The following is a 14,032-nucleotide window of genomic DNA, read 5'->3' as shown; positions in this document are numbered from 1 at the left end:
TGATAGACATTTAACAAATATATCAACATAACCATTCAAAATGACATATTGTGGTGTTAAATGGCAACTTTACACATTTTTGACATTTTTTTTTTCAAACAGGGAAAGCATAGGTCAAGCTGTGCCCAATATGTTTTTACAGCAAACAGAGGTATGTTTTTTTTTTTTTTTTACTATTTTTTACTTTTTTACTAGAGGACCCAGTGGCCTGTTTCAGAAAAGCAGGAATTAAATTCCAGCACCAGACTTTAATGAACCTAACAAATAAGTTAGGGCTGAAGCGGTTTCATAAAAGGTCATTGAAGTTCATGCAGTCCCACTAATTTGATCCAGGTTTATGTAGTAGTCTAGTGCTACATCTCAATTCACCTACTAATACTACGCCCTAATAGTTTGTACTCTTTTTGTGAAGAAAAGTACATACTTTTGAGTGTGTAGCAGAATAGTAGACAAGCTTTGGGACATACTATCACGTCATAAAATAGCGTTGTATCCTTCGCTGCCTTAAATCACCCACAATCCTTTGCACACATTCCAGCTCACAAAAAATAAAGGGGTGGAATTAAATTAGTCAGAGCTTAAACTCAGCTTAAACTTAAACTCATAATAAACTCAGAGCTTGTCTGAATTTATTGTTAAATGTAAGACAAAAATAATGTTTTCAGACATGAAAGCATGTTATATTTTTCTGATTGTAACGGTCTCCGGCTGGAGTGGCCTTGAGAGCCACCAGAGGGCACTCCACACCAGACTCATGTTCACTCACAGACTACATCTCCCATCATTCTCTGCCTGGACTCATCAGCACTCATTGTCACATTCACATGTATCTCATCTTCTTGTTTAGTTCCCCCCATATAAGCCTGGTTCACCCCATCACTCACTGTGAAGTTTTGTTTGTGTCACACTGCATCTCTTAGCATTTTCCCTGGTTTCCTGTCTTCTGGTTTTTGGATTTCGTGCCTGTTCCGTGGATTACTCTCTTGCCTCTGACTGTTTTGTTTTGTTTGGACTGCTGACCTGTGTTTTGACCCATTGCCTGTACTTTGGATTATGCCTTTGAATTGCCCATGATAAAAGCTGCATTTGGATCTCAACTTCGAGTCTCGGAGTAGTTCATGACACTGATCTTCTTTTGTGTTCAGCAGAAGAGAGAAATTAATACAGGTTTGAAACAGTAATAATGACAATTTTCTTTTTAAAGTGTAAGAACTGATTTTCCTGCTAAAACAAAACGCACCCTGCAATAAAGCCATAAAATGCACCCTGGACAGCAGATAGCAAAGACAGAGCACAGAACCTTGTCCTGCCCAAACTTATCTCCTTGTCCCCTTGTTTGACTTCAACTCATCCCCCCTCTCCCTCCTCAAGGCACTGAAAGTTCATTAAGAATGTCTATATAACACATATGGTGTATCTTGTGAATATGTTGTTTTTCCTTTTCATGTTTGGTATCATTTTAAGTGTCGCAGTGCGATTGGTAAAATGGTCTTAATTTCATTGCAGTCATTGGTTTAATGAGAAAGATTGAGAATTTAGGATAATCCTGTATCTCTCTGGCTGATATCTCTTTACGATATCCCAAGAAACCAGGTGCTACCCCCCTCGGGTACATGGATTGGCCCAAACAACTCTAAACAACATTTGTTTAACCCCTGTTGTTCTGGTCTGGTATTTAAGGTGAGGGGACAGAGCAATCTTTGGGACTCTTTTACCAGGATCATCCCCCATAGTGATGTTTCAGTGCTTTCCGGTTGGAAAGCCCTGACACATTACTGTGTCTTTGTCAGGAAAACATTGCTTACTTTTAGAGTCATCTTTGAGTAAATTATGTCATATATTTTTGAATTGGCTTTTAATAATTTACTTCTGTAATTGGCATGATATATTTTTACCTGACACATAAATGTTACATCTTGATTTATTCTGCATTCTTCTGAAATCATTATTTCCAGTAGATTAATGTGTAGTCTGGTGTTTCCGCAAAACTTTGTCCAGAATAGATCAAACTGGAGGCACTTTGAATGGACCATGGGGCACATCTTAGGAAGACCTCCTGATTTCTGACTATTCCCTGACTTAGCATGATGTATGCTGCAAATATTATAAAAAATTACGCCTATGGGTCTGCAGTGAGCGGCTGCATAGGGTAAAATACTTGCACTGCACCCTCTGACTATTTCAGGACTGGCTAGTTTGTGATCGTGAGCGCGCAGTCGCGACGTGACGTCTCAAAGCGACACTAGGTCCGTAATGAACGAATAATTGAAAGTATGGGATAATCAGAATAATCAAAGATCTAAATTAATTCATAATCAATATTTATGATTATTTTCTAATCAGAAATACGATCTAAATTTGATTATCGTTTGAAATTGGAGTCAGATTAAGCGTAGAGCTAAAGTAATACTAAAACTAAATTCCAATAAATTAAGTGAACTTCACTGGAGCGCTGAAAAGACATACACGCTTTAAACCTTCGCCAGGCCGTTGGATTCCGTCATTGGGCCAATGGGTGGTCCTTACAAAAGTGAACAATTAATTTAGGCGTCATTTAAATTATATTACTTAGGAATTGTCATTATAGGAGGTTGATATAAACATTTAGTTAAATATTAATAAATATTTATTTTAGAGTAGGGTTATTAGGCTACTGTCATGGCTGCACATATCCACTGGTGTTAATTATATATTCATATAAAAATTGCTTCACTGAGAGGCTCATTGAATAATGACTTACATATACATTCCAGTATTGTTTGTTTACTGCTTTTGGGTTTGTTATAGTAATACTGTCTACACTGGATATTAGTCTAACTGAATGCCTTTATTTTTTTTTGTTAAAGCCATGGTTGTATTTTTTTTTTTGTCCGTAGACTGTCCTTGATGAATGAAGCTTGCAAGCGAAATACATCAGTTTTAAATGCAAAAACTGATTTTAACATTCCTTTTACACAGGTTAGTCTTTCTAGAAAAATGTCAAGTTCAAGCTCTAACAAGTTAACTGCCACTGCCTGAGTGAACTACATTTCAGTCATCTAACAAGATTTGAAGTCAAAGGACAAATAGAAGAACACTGCAACTTCCTGCTTCAAACTAATGTCAGATGACAAGCTAAACAGGCAACAAAAGGACTGATTGTGTAAAAGCAGTTTTATTTAAGTCATGTCTCCTACAGCCAGTACTGAATCAAATCACGGACAGGGGCATGTGTAGGTGGTCTCAAATGAATCACCTGAAATAGAAAGAGAAAATGAGCTGGATCATGTTTAACAGTGAATTTAGCCAGAGCAAATCATGATTAGGATGAAAGCATACTTGGCTGATAGTAGTCATAAATGTTGATGACTGCAGGCTTGAGATTTTTTACTGCAAGAACCTGTTTCAGCTGCAGAGTGTAACTCATGGGGACGCCTTTGGGAACCTGCAAGACAGAAAGGATGAACAGCAGCACATACACAGCACTCAAGATGGCAGCTAGTATTACCCCTAAATTCCACCAACTGCAGAACGGCTGTGGATCCGCAGAGCTCCTATTTTTGCCGGATAGCTCCGCAGCAATTCAGCACTTATATCACGTGATCATACGGGAATTTGCGAGATCTCGTGGGTACTCGTGACTTCAGCTGTCAGTCACGGCCACAGCCGTTCCGCAACAAATCCGGACCTGGTGGGTATTGGAGGACGGCGGAGTACGGAGCCGACACGCAGCGGAGCCGATCCACAGCGGTTCCGCAGTTGGTGGAAATCCGGGGTTATACCCAGTCTCACCTCTTTAAGATACACTAGGACATGATCATCTTCAGCATCAACCCTCTCCACGAGCGGGGCGAATGATTGGGGTGAAGAACCGAGCTGAGGAAAAGACAATAGTCTACAGACAAGTACATGTGAAGGAGCTTCAAGGATTTTGGGACTTTCTAAAACTTAAACCTACGAACCAGCGACGTATCCGCTGTGAAGCCCGACAGGAGCTTAATGTCCACTAGAACCATGTTAGTGCTTGCTTTTACGCCGTCGTATCTGAATGAGGGTGATGGGGAAATAAAGAGGTCAAGTCAAAAGGATCAAGAACAGCTTCCTTTTGGAAGACGTAAAACTTGGCCGTTTTAGGACACAAATTCAAAGCGGTTCTTACTTCACCATGAAGTTCAACATGAGATCGGTTCCAAGCGGTTGGCAGTCTCCAGTCACCTGCGCTTTGACGCTCAGTGTTTTGACGGCTTTAACGGGTGTTGGGATGTTGTAGAAACACGCAACCTATAGTACGAGTGCAGAGCAAACAAAGCACAGTAAGATTTGGATGTGCACAACAGAAGCTGAGGGAGTGAAGATACAGACCTGCACAGACACACAAGTGGATCCTGACGCTTTAACACTATATTTGCCAGGAACATTCTTCAGTGGCTTCTCCTGATACAGCAGCCTGTTGTCTCGATTCACTTTGAAGCTATAAGAGTCTCCCACTACTGAAGACTGTACGGTAACAGTGCTGGAGCCGTCCAAGCTGAACACTTGAGCAGCGTACACCGACAGGGCATGAAGAGCCACCACTGTGTCCTAAAAACAAGCACCAGATTAAAAACCTCCTCATAAATTATTGCACTCATATTCGGTAGTCAGAGGCACCTGGGTGGAGGAGAAGCCTCCATAGGGATTCTGCTGGGTCACAAGCCAGTTGACAATGCGGTTAGCATAACCCAGATTAGCTGTCGTGAGAGGCTGAACAGCGAGAACCGCTAGCAGCACGTAAGAGCTGATCTCCACCGCCAGAGTATCACCAGATGTCGTCTGAGACCAATGGACCTTAGTGCCTTAGGATGAGATGGAGTGGAGAAAGTTGATGACAAAGAACCTGATGAACAAACATCAAGAGGCTGGTAAATCTCACCATCAGAAATGCCAAGGTCGTTCAAGCAAGCTAAAAGCTGTGAGTGAATGGTGGTCTCTCCAGCCAGACCGAAGGTGTAGGCCAGCAGAGCCGTGGCATAAGTGTTTCCCAGGTTCCCAACGACAGGCCTCAAGCATGACAGAGCGTTGGTAATGACGGGATCCTCAAATCAAATCAAAACAAATATCAGAAAAATCATCTGCAAGGAGCTCACAGAACTACTGGAGATGCGTTTACCGTTGTGGGGACGCCTAGTTCAAGCAGTGATGCAACAATGTAGGCAGTCATGGTCACCTCGTCACCAACACCACCCTAAAACACCACCACATTTGATTTAGAGGAATGGCCTCATCTCACGACAATTGGATGGGGCATAGTTTAAGAAATATGTATTGCACCTTCATGTCGATGTGGTGCAGAGTTCCCTGCTGCATGAAACAGCCGTCTGAACCCTGCTTGCTGATCAACCAATCCTTTGCACTCTGCAGGACATGTGGATCAATGAAGACAAATTGCCTCGCTAGACCAAAAGACCTCATGACAAAGGCGGTCAACCTGGTCGTGAAAGAGGTTGTAACAAACTGAACTTACAAACTGCTGGTGCCACGACAGATTACACAATAGTAGAACAGAGCGAAACTCACCACGTATTCGATTCATCATAACCAAATGTACTGTATGAACCATCACCATGTCTGTAGTTCAGTTGTCTTTGGTATCCTGATTGGGGCAAAAGCCACATGTACATTGGTCAGGGAGTTAGTCTGAAGAGAAGGACTAAACCTCTTTGGAATTTAGTTTCTTACAAATGTAAAGTGGATTTGGTCATCCATACCTTTCTGAAGGAAGCCTGTGGCGGTCTCTCGGATGGCTGCGGTGAGTTGCCCCGTGACTTCCAGGTACAGCAGGATGTAAATATTGGGAGCGAGAACAATCATATTCTGTTCTCCACAGCCATACGGCATCTGTAATAACTTATCCAGATTCTTCAGCGCACGACCCATTATGTCCCCTACAAGATGTCAAGCATTAAACCCACATCAGAAACAGTTATTCTACCAACCTTCACATGTCAGTTTCTACTCAATGAAATGTTTTACCAAGGACTGAAACAGAGCATCTGGCTGATCCTTGAACCACATTTTTTGGAAATATCAGGGTCACATCTTCAGAAAGAACATTTCCTGCAGACCGAAAAGAACAGCTCAGAATTGAGCGCTAGGCTAAAATTGAGCCGTACAGGGAGAATGTATTGAAAATAAAAAATATTTTTATATATATTATAGAGTGCTAACAAACCCTTTGGACACAGTAACCAACTCTGGGTGTTTGTCCTTTCAACTCCTTCAGGCTATAAAAGCAATAAAGACACCACATCAGTAGCAGCATGATCTCCATCAAACTCCAGTAGGCTGGTTAACACTCACCAGGACAAGAAGTCGTCGAGTGACTACGTCAATGCGTCCTCTCGTAGGCACAGTCACGACTTCAGTGCCACATCGAGACCGGGATGCTTCAGCTGAAGCACTGACAGTCACATTGACAGTTCCTGCAGTGACAAGTGTATATTAGGTGTTGCTCATGTCCTGTCTAATTTAGAGAGAGGCAGTCCAAAACTGACCTAGAACAGAAGCCGAGAGATCCCATTTGAAGGTCTTTCTCCCATTGGCACAAAGACAGGATGAATACGGATCAGTATATGGTTTAAGTGTGAAGGCCTTGGATGAAGCTGGTGTTACTTTAACCTACCAATGAAACCGAGCACATGGAGCAAAGACACATGACCTTCTATACACATCTATCCATCTTTATAGATATCAAAATAAACATTGCAGACCATGATGCACTTGGACAGATAGCTGAAGACTGTGGCCTTCAGCTCAAAAGACTCCCCACGGACGATGGAGTACGGCAGGGAGAGCTCCAGGAAGAAGGGCTGGAAAACCGTCAGCAGAGCAGGAGGAGCCAGACCGAAACCTTTTGAGGACAGGCAGAACGCCTCAGTCTCCCATGTGGTGATGGTGTCAGGAACAGTGAGAGTAACTTGTGTGGATCCAGTGTCTCTGAAAGATGGCACAAGAGAAAAATAAGAGGAACCGAAGTAAAAACGGTGGTTAAGTAGCTTTAGAAGGAATTCACTAACCCCACTTGAGCAAGCTGCCAGAGCCATGTTTCTGGAAAGTAAGTCCTGACGGTCACTTCTGAAGAGGGAGTGTTGGGTCCAGCACTTTCTGCTTCTGGAAGAGCCATTCCAGGAGGAGCCATTTCAGCCATGAATACAGGACCATTCATCACTGAAAGAGACAAGTTATTTCACCCATTTACTCTGCTTATTCTTCAGACACTAAAACGTTCATGGTTCATAAATGCCCCTTTTGTTGAGATTATGGAAAATTAAACAATTTGTCCATCCAAAAGTTAAGCAGAATAACCTCCTACAAGTCATGCAGAATTGTTTATGGAAAGAACTGCCCATCTGCATATACCTACTTTCTGGAAAACTAGGATACAGAGGGCACGGAGGGGCTCGTACAGCAAGATTTGTTACGATCTTCATTCCCAGGCTCTGTCATAGTAACAAGTCAAAACAAGACCAATTTAAAGTCAATGACTCCATACTATTCAGTGACTACATGATCATTTATGGTTTCCTACCTTGAAGGTTGTGTAGGCTTGATTTGCAGGAGCAGTGTAGGCAGGATCTATAGGAAAAGCTAGACGGGGTCGAAAACCAAGACACTCTGGTTCATCCTGAACACTGGGTGGGTAACCTGATAGCGAGCGCACTGGGAGCAAGTCAAACACCTGGGACCATAAATCAGTGTTAGTATGTCACAGGTTTAACTAAATGCATTAATGTTTGGTATGTTGTGGTCACAGTTTATAGGTGTTAAGAATGTACACTAAAACTGCTATAAATTATAACATGATAGCATAGGTTTGTCCAATTGATCCATTAGCATTACTCGTATTCTAAAGCCGAACCTTACTGTCAATCAAGACCAACAACAATTTAAATCAACTGCACATGGATACCATTTTAGCACTCAGACGTCTTCCTGGCTCCAAGATCCAGATGCTCTGATCTACAGCACTGATGCCACACAGAGATCCTGCTTCAGCAGAGACAGTCAGAACATTTCCCTCAGCAGGAACAGCCGTAGCAGGAGAGAACTGTAGAGACACCTGGAACAAGGACCAACACACTCTAGGACACGACATCCTACCCCACTTGAAGGCAAAAGATGCTAGGGCACATCATACCTGGTTTTGGAAACGAGTTTCTGTCTCAAACAATGCACTACCAACAACAACATTCTCACTGGGCAGAACACAGTAGACCAGAATCTGCACAACTGGAGCCATACCAACACTGACAGACAGCTGGAACGACACAGAGCCACTCGTGACGATATTAGAAGCCCTCGCTTTGACCGTCTGAAAGCCATGGAGGACGATCAATCCTCTGGACAAGACCTGACAAAAACAAAAAGGTGCATAAAACAGGTGAGAGCAATTTTATTTAAAATAAAAATAAAAAATAAATTCAAAACCCTGATGTCCACTCACCATATAGATGATGTCAACGCTGTAGTCACCAGCCTCTCCAACAAAAGAATACTTGACCGTCACTGGAAACGCAGCATCAAATTTGAGCGGCTGCTCGAGCTTCACTATAGTCAGTTCACTAGATGGGTTACTGGAAGCATCAGGTTGGAGAAGCTGAACAACCCTTGTATCTGCAGTGAAGTATGGCGATTTGTAACCATTGACAACAGCTGGAGTCGCACTTGCCTGGGGAACAACGAATGGAATGGGTTTCTAGCGAGTGTGAGAAGTCCATTTCACAAAACAGAAAGAGCAAATCGTACCACCAGATTCAAAGCGGCTTTAGGAAGACTAGCAGTGCAGAGGGAGAATGAGGCCAGTCCTTCCTGGTTTGTGGTCAGAGTCTGCAGCAGTTTGTTGGGCCAGCTGTTATCCAAGAGATAAACCTCTTTGTTTGCGACTGGAGTCCCATCAAAACGAGACACGGATATCTGTTGGGAATCAAGGTTAGAAAAGGAAACAAATGTGAAGGCTTCTGCGACAAAGGGTGAACATTTACTTGCCTTTCCTTTAATCGTTGATCCAGGTTCAAAATAATCCGGGAGGTCCACAAACGTGACCTTGCCGACTTCAAACGTAATGGACACGGTCGCAGATTTTGACATCAATACATCTGGGGAAAAAACAAACGCTCTGAATAAACAAGTCAACTTCCTCCGTACGCATGTCTTTGGTCCGGATCAATAGCTCACCTGTTCCCTCCTCAGTGACATTCACATTTACAAGAAAAGTGTCTTGCATATTATTTTCAGATTTGGTGTTAAAAAACACTGATGTATCGACGGTAAGGGAGGCACAGCCTGTGGCATTCATCTGGTAGCAGAACAAAATTTTAGTCAAGCAAGAGCAGAAGAAAAACCCTCCACTGCAAGTCAGGAGTCACACCTCTGCGGTTTGCTTTAAGCACAAACGGGTCAACTCAGGAACCACAGCGTATGGAAATGGATCACGGCACACTTCCACCAAGGCTAGACCGGGTACAGGTTGGCCATATGTGTATCTGGAAAACATCACAAGGAACAAGATCAAGAACTGACCAACCACAAAACAAGAAAATAACTGTCACTCACTTGGCACAAGCCTCAACTTTCAGTCCCACATCTGCAACGCTGTACGTCTGTGGTGCGTTTACGGTCACGTCAAACTTGGGCAAAACTAAACCAGAAGTAAATATGTTGTAAGACCTCAGATCTGTCATTGAACTGTTGCACATATACACAATGTTCATAACAGCTTACCATATTTTTTCACCTCAAAAACATGGGAGATCATTTGGTCACCAATAAAAGCCTTTAGTGTGTACATCCCTATCTGAGCCTCTGGGTTTAGCTCGTGAGAAAGCTGCAATATCCATCCCGTTGAGGAAATGTTTGTCCACTGACCAATTCGGTTATTATTATTGTCCTATTAAAACAATGAACAGCTCAGAGAAATACTGCAAACAAAGCAAGTGCAAAAAAGCACTGGCACCAGAAAATTCTCACCTCTACCACCACCAGACTGTACTGCAAAACACAAAGACAGGAATGTTAAGCATTTAAAAAGAACACACCGATGCAGCAATCACGCAAAGAAAATCAAATTGCAAAACTATGCATGCAAACATGCAATTTGTTCATGGTCAGGCCTTACCATCTGATCAAGAGGCAAAAACTTGCCATCCATGGTGACAACTCGGAAATTCACTGCAAAAACAGCAATAAGGCTCACATTAAGAGCATAATGCTCTTGAAGGACTTTCTACACCTCTAATATTCAACCAAGGTTAATTCACCGCTCACCTGTTTGTCCTGGATTGTAGATGGGTTTGTCTGTTTGGATGAAGGTCAACGGCTGGTAACGTCTGAACATGACTTTTCTCTCTTCAGTCGCTCTGAAGACCTTCCCTTGGACTTCTACCTTCAGCGTCTGCACAGATTCTCCAACTACTCGAGGAGCCTGTGGAGAAACTCAGTTAACAAACCAGAAAAAAATAAAAATAATAATAATAATAATAAAAAAACAGACCTTGAAACAAAAGCAGCTGTGAAAGGGCTTTGAAGAAACCTGCTGCACAAGTTGAGTCATCCCATTTTCCTCATCAAGCAGGGAAACTGTCATTGTGAGACGCTCTTGGGGTTTTAGAAGACTTGCACACAACTTGGCATCAGATTCAGTTTCAATCACTGCAGGGAATGTCACCATGAATAACCTGTGTAAACATCATGAAGTTTAGGTTCAGGGACCATGTTGGTTGAACATCCACAGAAAGTGGCTGCCACAGGGTTGCCAGGTCTGTGCATCAAAAATAGCCCAAATCAATAGATTAGATTAGATTAGATTAGATTAGATTAGATTCAACTTTATTGTCATTACACAAGTACAGGTACAAGGCAACGAAATGCAGTTTAGGTCTAACCAGAAGTGCAATAATCAGCAGGTGTGGTATTAGAGCTGCACAATTCTGGATTGTCATTTGAAGCAACAATTTCATAACTATACATGACAACTGCTCTCTCTGGCTCAGCGGCACCAAAGCAGATTTGAATGTTCCTTTTAATTGTCAAAGGTTTAATTAAGGCTGTGTGGGTGTTTGAATCAATATCACAATCTCTCAGCGATTAATCATGCAGCTCTAGGGTGTATGTTGAAGCTCCGAATTTAAAGGGGATATCATGAAAATCTGACTGTGCCCTGTGTTTAAGTGCTATATGCATCTACCAACCCAGAAAGCGTGACCCAGTCATTTTGTTTTGGTAAGCCTTTCTCTGCAAGCATGTCAAAAAAAAAAAAAAAAAACACTAACCAGATTTCACTCTCCTTCTGACGTAGGAAGGGGGATCTTATAATGTTACCGCCACTTAATCTGCACGTTTCCACCCACGGCGCCACCATCTGGTTTTCACAAGCGACAACAGTGTAACCAGTTCTAATGCAATGGCAAAAGTTCGAGCGAAGAATGTCTGTGGTTGGCTGCACAGATGAGCACTGAAAACTATTTTAAAAAACAAATGTCACAGCTGTCTAATAAAGACCTCAGGGAACAGTGTCAACCCTTGTAAAAAAGTTAAACATGATGGTACATGCAAGTCAATGAGCTGAAACAATGTAACTCCACAACAACTACATAAATGTATTCACTAACAAGTCTGAAACGTCCAGGTGCATCTAAAAGTTGAACCACTTCCTGAGTATCTCCATCAGGCTGCACTCGCTATTGGTTATTTCTGAGATTTTGGATGAGTGAGACATGTTTTGTTATTGCCGGAGTATCCGAAGCTCTGTAAAGGATCAGCCTCTTCTGAACAGAGGCGGAGCAGCAGCTCATTTGCATTTAAAGGGACACACAAAAACGGCACATTTTTGCTCACACCCAAAAAGGGGCAAATTTGACAAGCTATAATAGATGTTCCGTGGGGTATTTTGAGCTGAAATTTTACATACATTGAGGGTTTCCCCAGAATGTTTTGTTACATCTTTTGAAAAGGGGCATAGTGTCATCTTTAAGTATGTGGGGTTGGTTGTCTGGGTAAAAAAAAAAAAAAAAAACCCTTTCAACAATGATTTGAAACAAGATATATAACTCAGTGAACACCATACATTTGACCACTAGATGGCAACAAAGTACAACATGATCAATGAACTTAACATATGGTTAAGGAGATTCATTTTGCCATAGAGACAGAGCGCAACGCGTCATAATCTGAAGACCACGCCCACCGGGGGGAAACATTTCAACCGTCTCCATTGACTTTGCATTGCGAGAGGCTGCCTCCTTGTCATTTATGACTGATAAAAAAAAAAGTAAATGTAAAATAAATTTTAAAAACTGCCTAAAAGCTGCTGTGTGACAAGCTAAAAAACCCAGAAATATTTTTTTATAAGCTTCCGAACTGTAAAAGCCGCCTTTAAGGAGATAAAAGTGGAAACCGGCAATAAGACGTGAAGCATCAGCAGGAAGAATGGGTAAATTGTGGGATCCTGACACTCAGTATGTCTACGTGTGCAGTAGGGGAGCACAGGGCACAACCTAACGCGGGGCTAGTTGTAACACACTTGTTTTAAATACTTCCACACGTGCTAGCATGACGAAACTTGGTGTATTTACTAGTTGCCATATCAAGACTATATAGAGAAAGAATTGCGCCAATTTTTTTTTTTTTTTTGGAAGATATCCATAGACATTTATTAAACCATAGCAAAAGTGCATTTCTTAAGTTAATTTTTCATCTCTATTTTTTGTGTTTATTTAAAATTAGACAAATCTGATATTATTTTAAGCTCCAATATGTTAATTAACAGTTGAGATAGTTATTTAATGCTTCGCTAACTAGCAGAAGACACTAGCAGGGTTTAAATCCCAGTTGTGTAGGTGGGGCATGTTGTAACACTTCGTTACAATGTGCCCCTATTAGAAATATGCTACTATATTCTATAGTTTTATTAATTTTATTGAGAAAACGTGAGAAAAAGGTGAATAAAGACTGAGAGTCAATGTTCAGAAATAACATTGGCATTATTTTATAAGAATTTTTTTTTTTCAATTGTATTTTATTTAGAAAATATTTTAGTTTGTCTTGTAGGCTATATTTTTTTATTAGATCAGATAACATTTTAATCTGTCATATGGTCATGTTACAATGTGCCCCTCGCATGTTACAATGTACCCCACCTATGGGGCATGTTGTCACATTTCACTTCCATTCTTTCGGGGTATATCCAGAAAAAGGTATATACTGTATTAATAAAACAAAACCACATAATTGTACTAGACATGTGGGAAATTAATGTGGGGAAAAATAAATACTCTGAAACATAAGTAAATTTACACAAACTGAGAAAGTCAAAAAGCATTACTTTGTGCCCCGCTCTCCCCTAAACATTTTGTCACTGCCTGGTAAGTCAAATATCCAAATGTCAGTTTTATATATTATATTTATGTAAGCTAAGCTGTAGCATTTTGACAGTATGCAATGTCGCGTTCCAGTGGACGTAGTTCTCAGAGTAGCTCGAGAACTAGTTGCGCTCTGTCTCAATTGATCCACTTTTATGTCCTGAAACAACCGTTTTGGGGGGTCGATAGCTTATAAAAATGTCTGGGTTATTTAGCTTGTTTGCTGTACACCTTGTCACATAACAGCTTTTAGACATTGTTTTGTTTTTTGTTACAAGTCATAAATGACAAGGAGGCATCCTCTCGCAATGCAAAGTCAATGGAGACCGGTTTCCCCCACGGTGTGGGCGTGGCCTAAATACGCTCTGCCTCCTTTCTTTAAAACTGCATCAGCATAAACATTAGGCTGCTTCCGTTCTCTTCAAAGCCCATTGATAGTACTCACGGCTTTTTCTGTCCATCAACAGCAAAGAGGAAAAGGGCTAAAATGAGCCCTTTCCAAACACAAATCTCCCTCACTGCCATGAAGAGCAATCATCCAAGACTAGACAGAAATCAAGAGTCTTTTTCAGAAACCCTGCAGTACTTCTGTTAAGATTCACACTGCTCTACAGCTTAACCCTAAATCAGCTGCACTGATGCCAGCGTTATTTAAACGC

General features: G+C 41.5%; 1 protein-coding gene across 1 annotated transcript; it reads right to left on the bottom strand.

Annotated features, from left to right (window-relative positions):
* Nucleotides 1–3,138: 3,138 nt before the first annotated feature.
* LOC311276754 (alpha-2-macroglobulin-like protein 1) lies at nucleotides 3,139–14,032 on the bottom strand. Its single transcript, XM_084386631.1, has 34 exons — nucleotides 13,819–14,032; nucleotides 10,508–10,691; nucleotides 10,282–10,438; nucleotides 10,133–10,185; nucleotides 9,985–10,005; nucleotides 9,739–9,904; nucleotides 9,571–9,655; nucleotides 9,386–9,500; nucleotides 9,193–9,313; nucleotides 9,004–9,113; nucleotides 8,764–8,931; nucleotides 8,462–8,686; nucleotides 8,156–8,368; nucleotides 7,928–8,077; nucleotides 7,547–7,696; nucleotides 7,382–7,457; nucleotides 7,035–7,185; nucleotides 6,729–6,954; nucleotides 6,513–6,636; nucleotides 6,319–6,440; nucleotides 6,191–6,242; nucleotides 5,992–6,075; nucleotides 5,727–5,903; nucleotides 5,536–5,611; nucleotides 5,290–5,446; nucleotides 5,129–5,203; nucleotides 4,892–5,054; nucleotides 4,630–4,814; nucleotides 4,342–4,560; nucleotides 4,139–4,260; nucleotides 3,942–4,023; nucleotides 3,772–3,855; nucleotides 3,319–3,424; nucleotides 3,139–3,235 (listed from the first exon to the last, which is right to left on the bottom strand). The coding sequence occupies exons 1-34, from the start codon at nucleotides 13,896–13,898 to the stop codon at nucleotides 3,195–3,197; spliced, it is 4,320 nt and encodes a 1,439-aa protein (XP_084242757.1). The 5' UTR covers nucleotides 13,899–14,032; the 3' UTR covers nucleotides 3,139–3,194.

This window comes from Rutilus rutilus, assembly GCF_951802725.1.
Source record: "Rutilus rutilus genome assembly, chromosome: 1".
Lineage (NCBI taxonomy): Eukaryota > Metazoa > Chordata > Actinopteri > Cypriniformes > Leuciscidae > Rutilus > Rutilus rutilus.
Note: the sequence above shows the minus strand (reverse complement) of the source record. Positions and strands in the feature narration are given on the sequence as shown.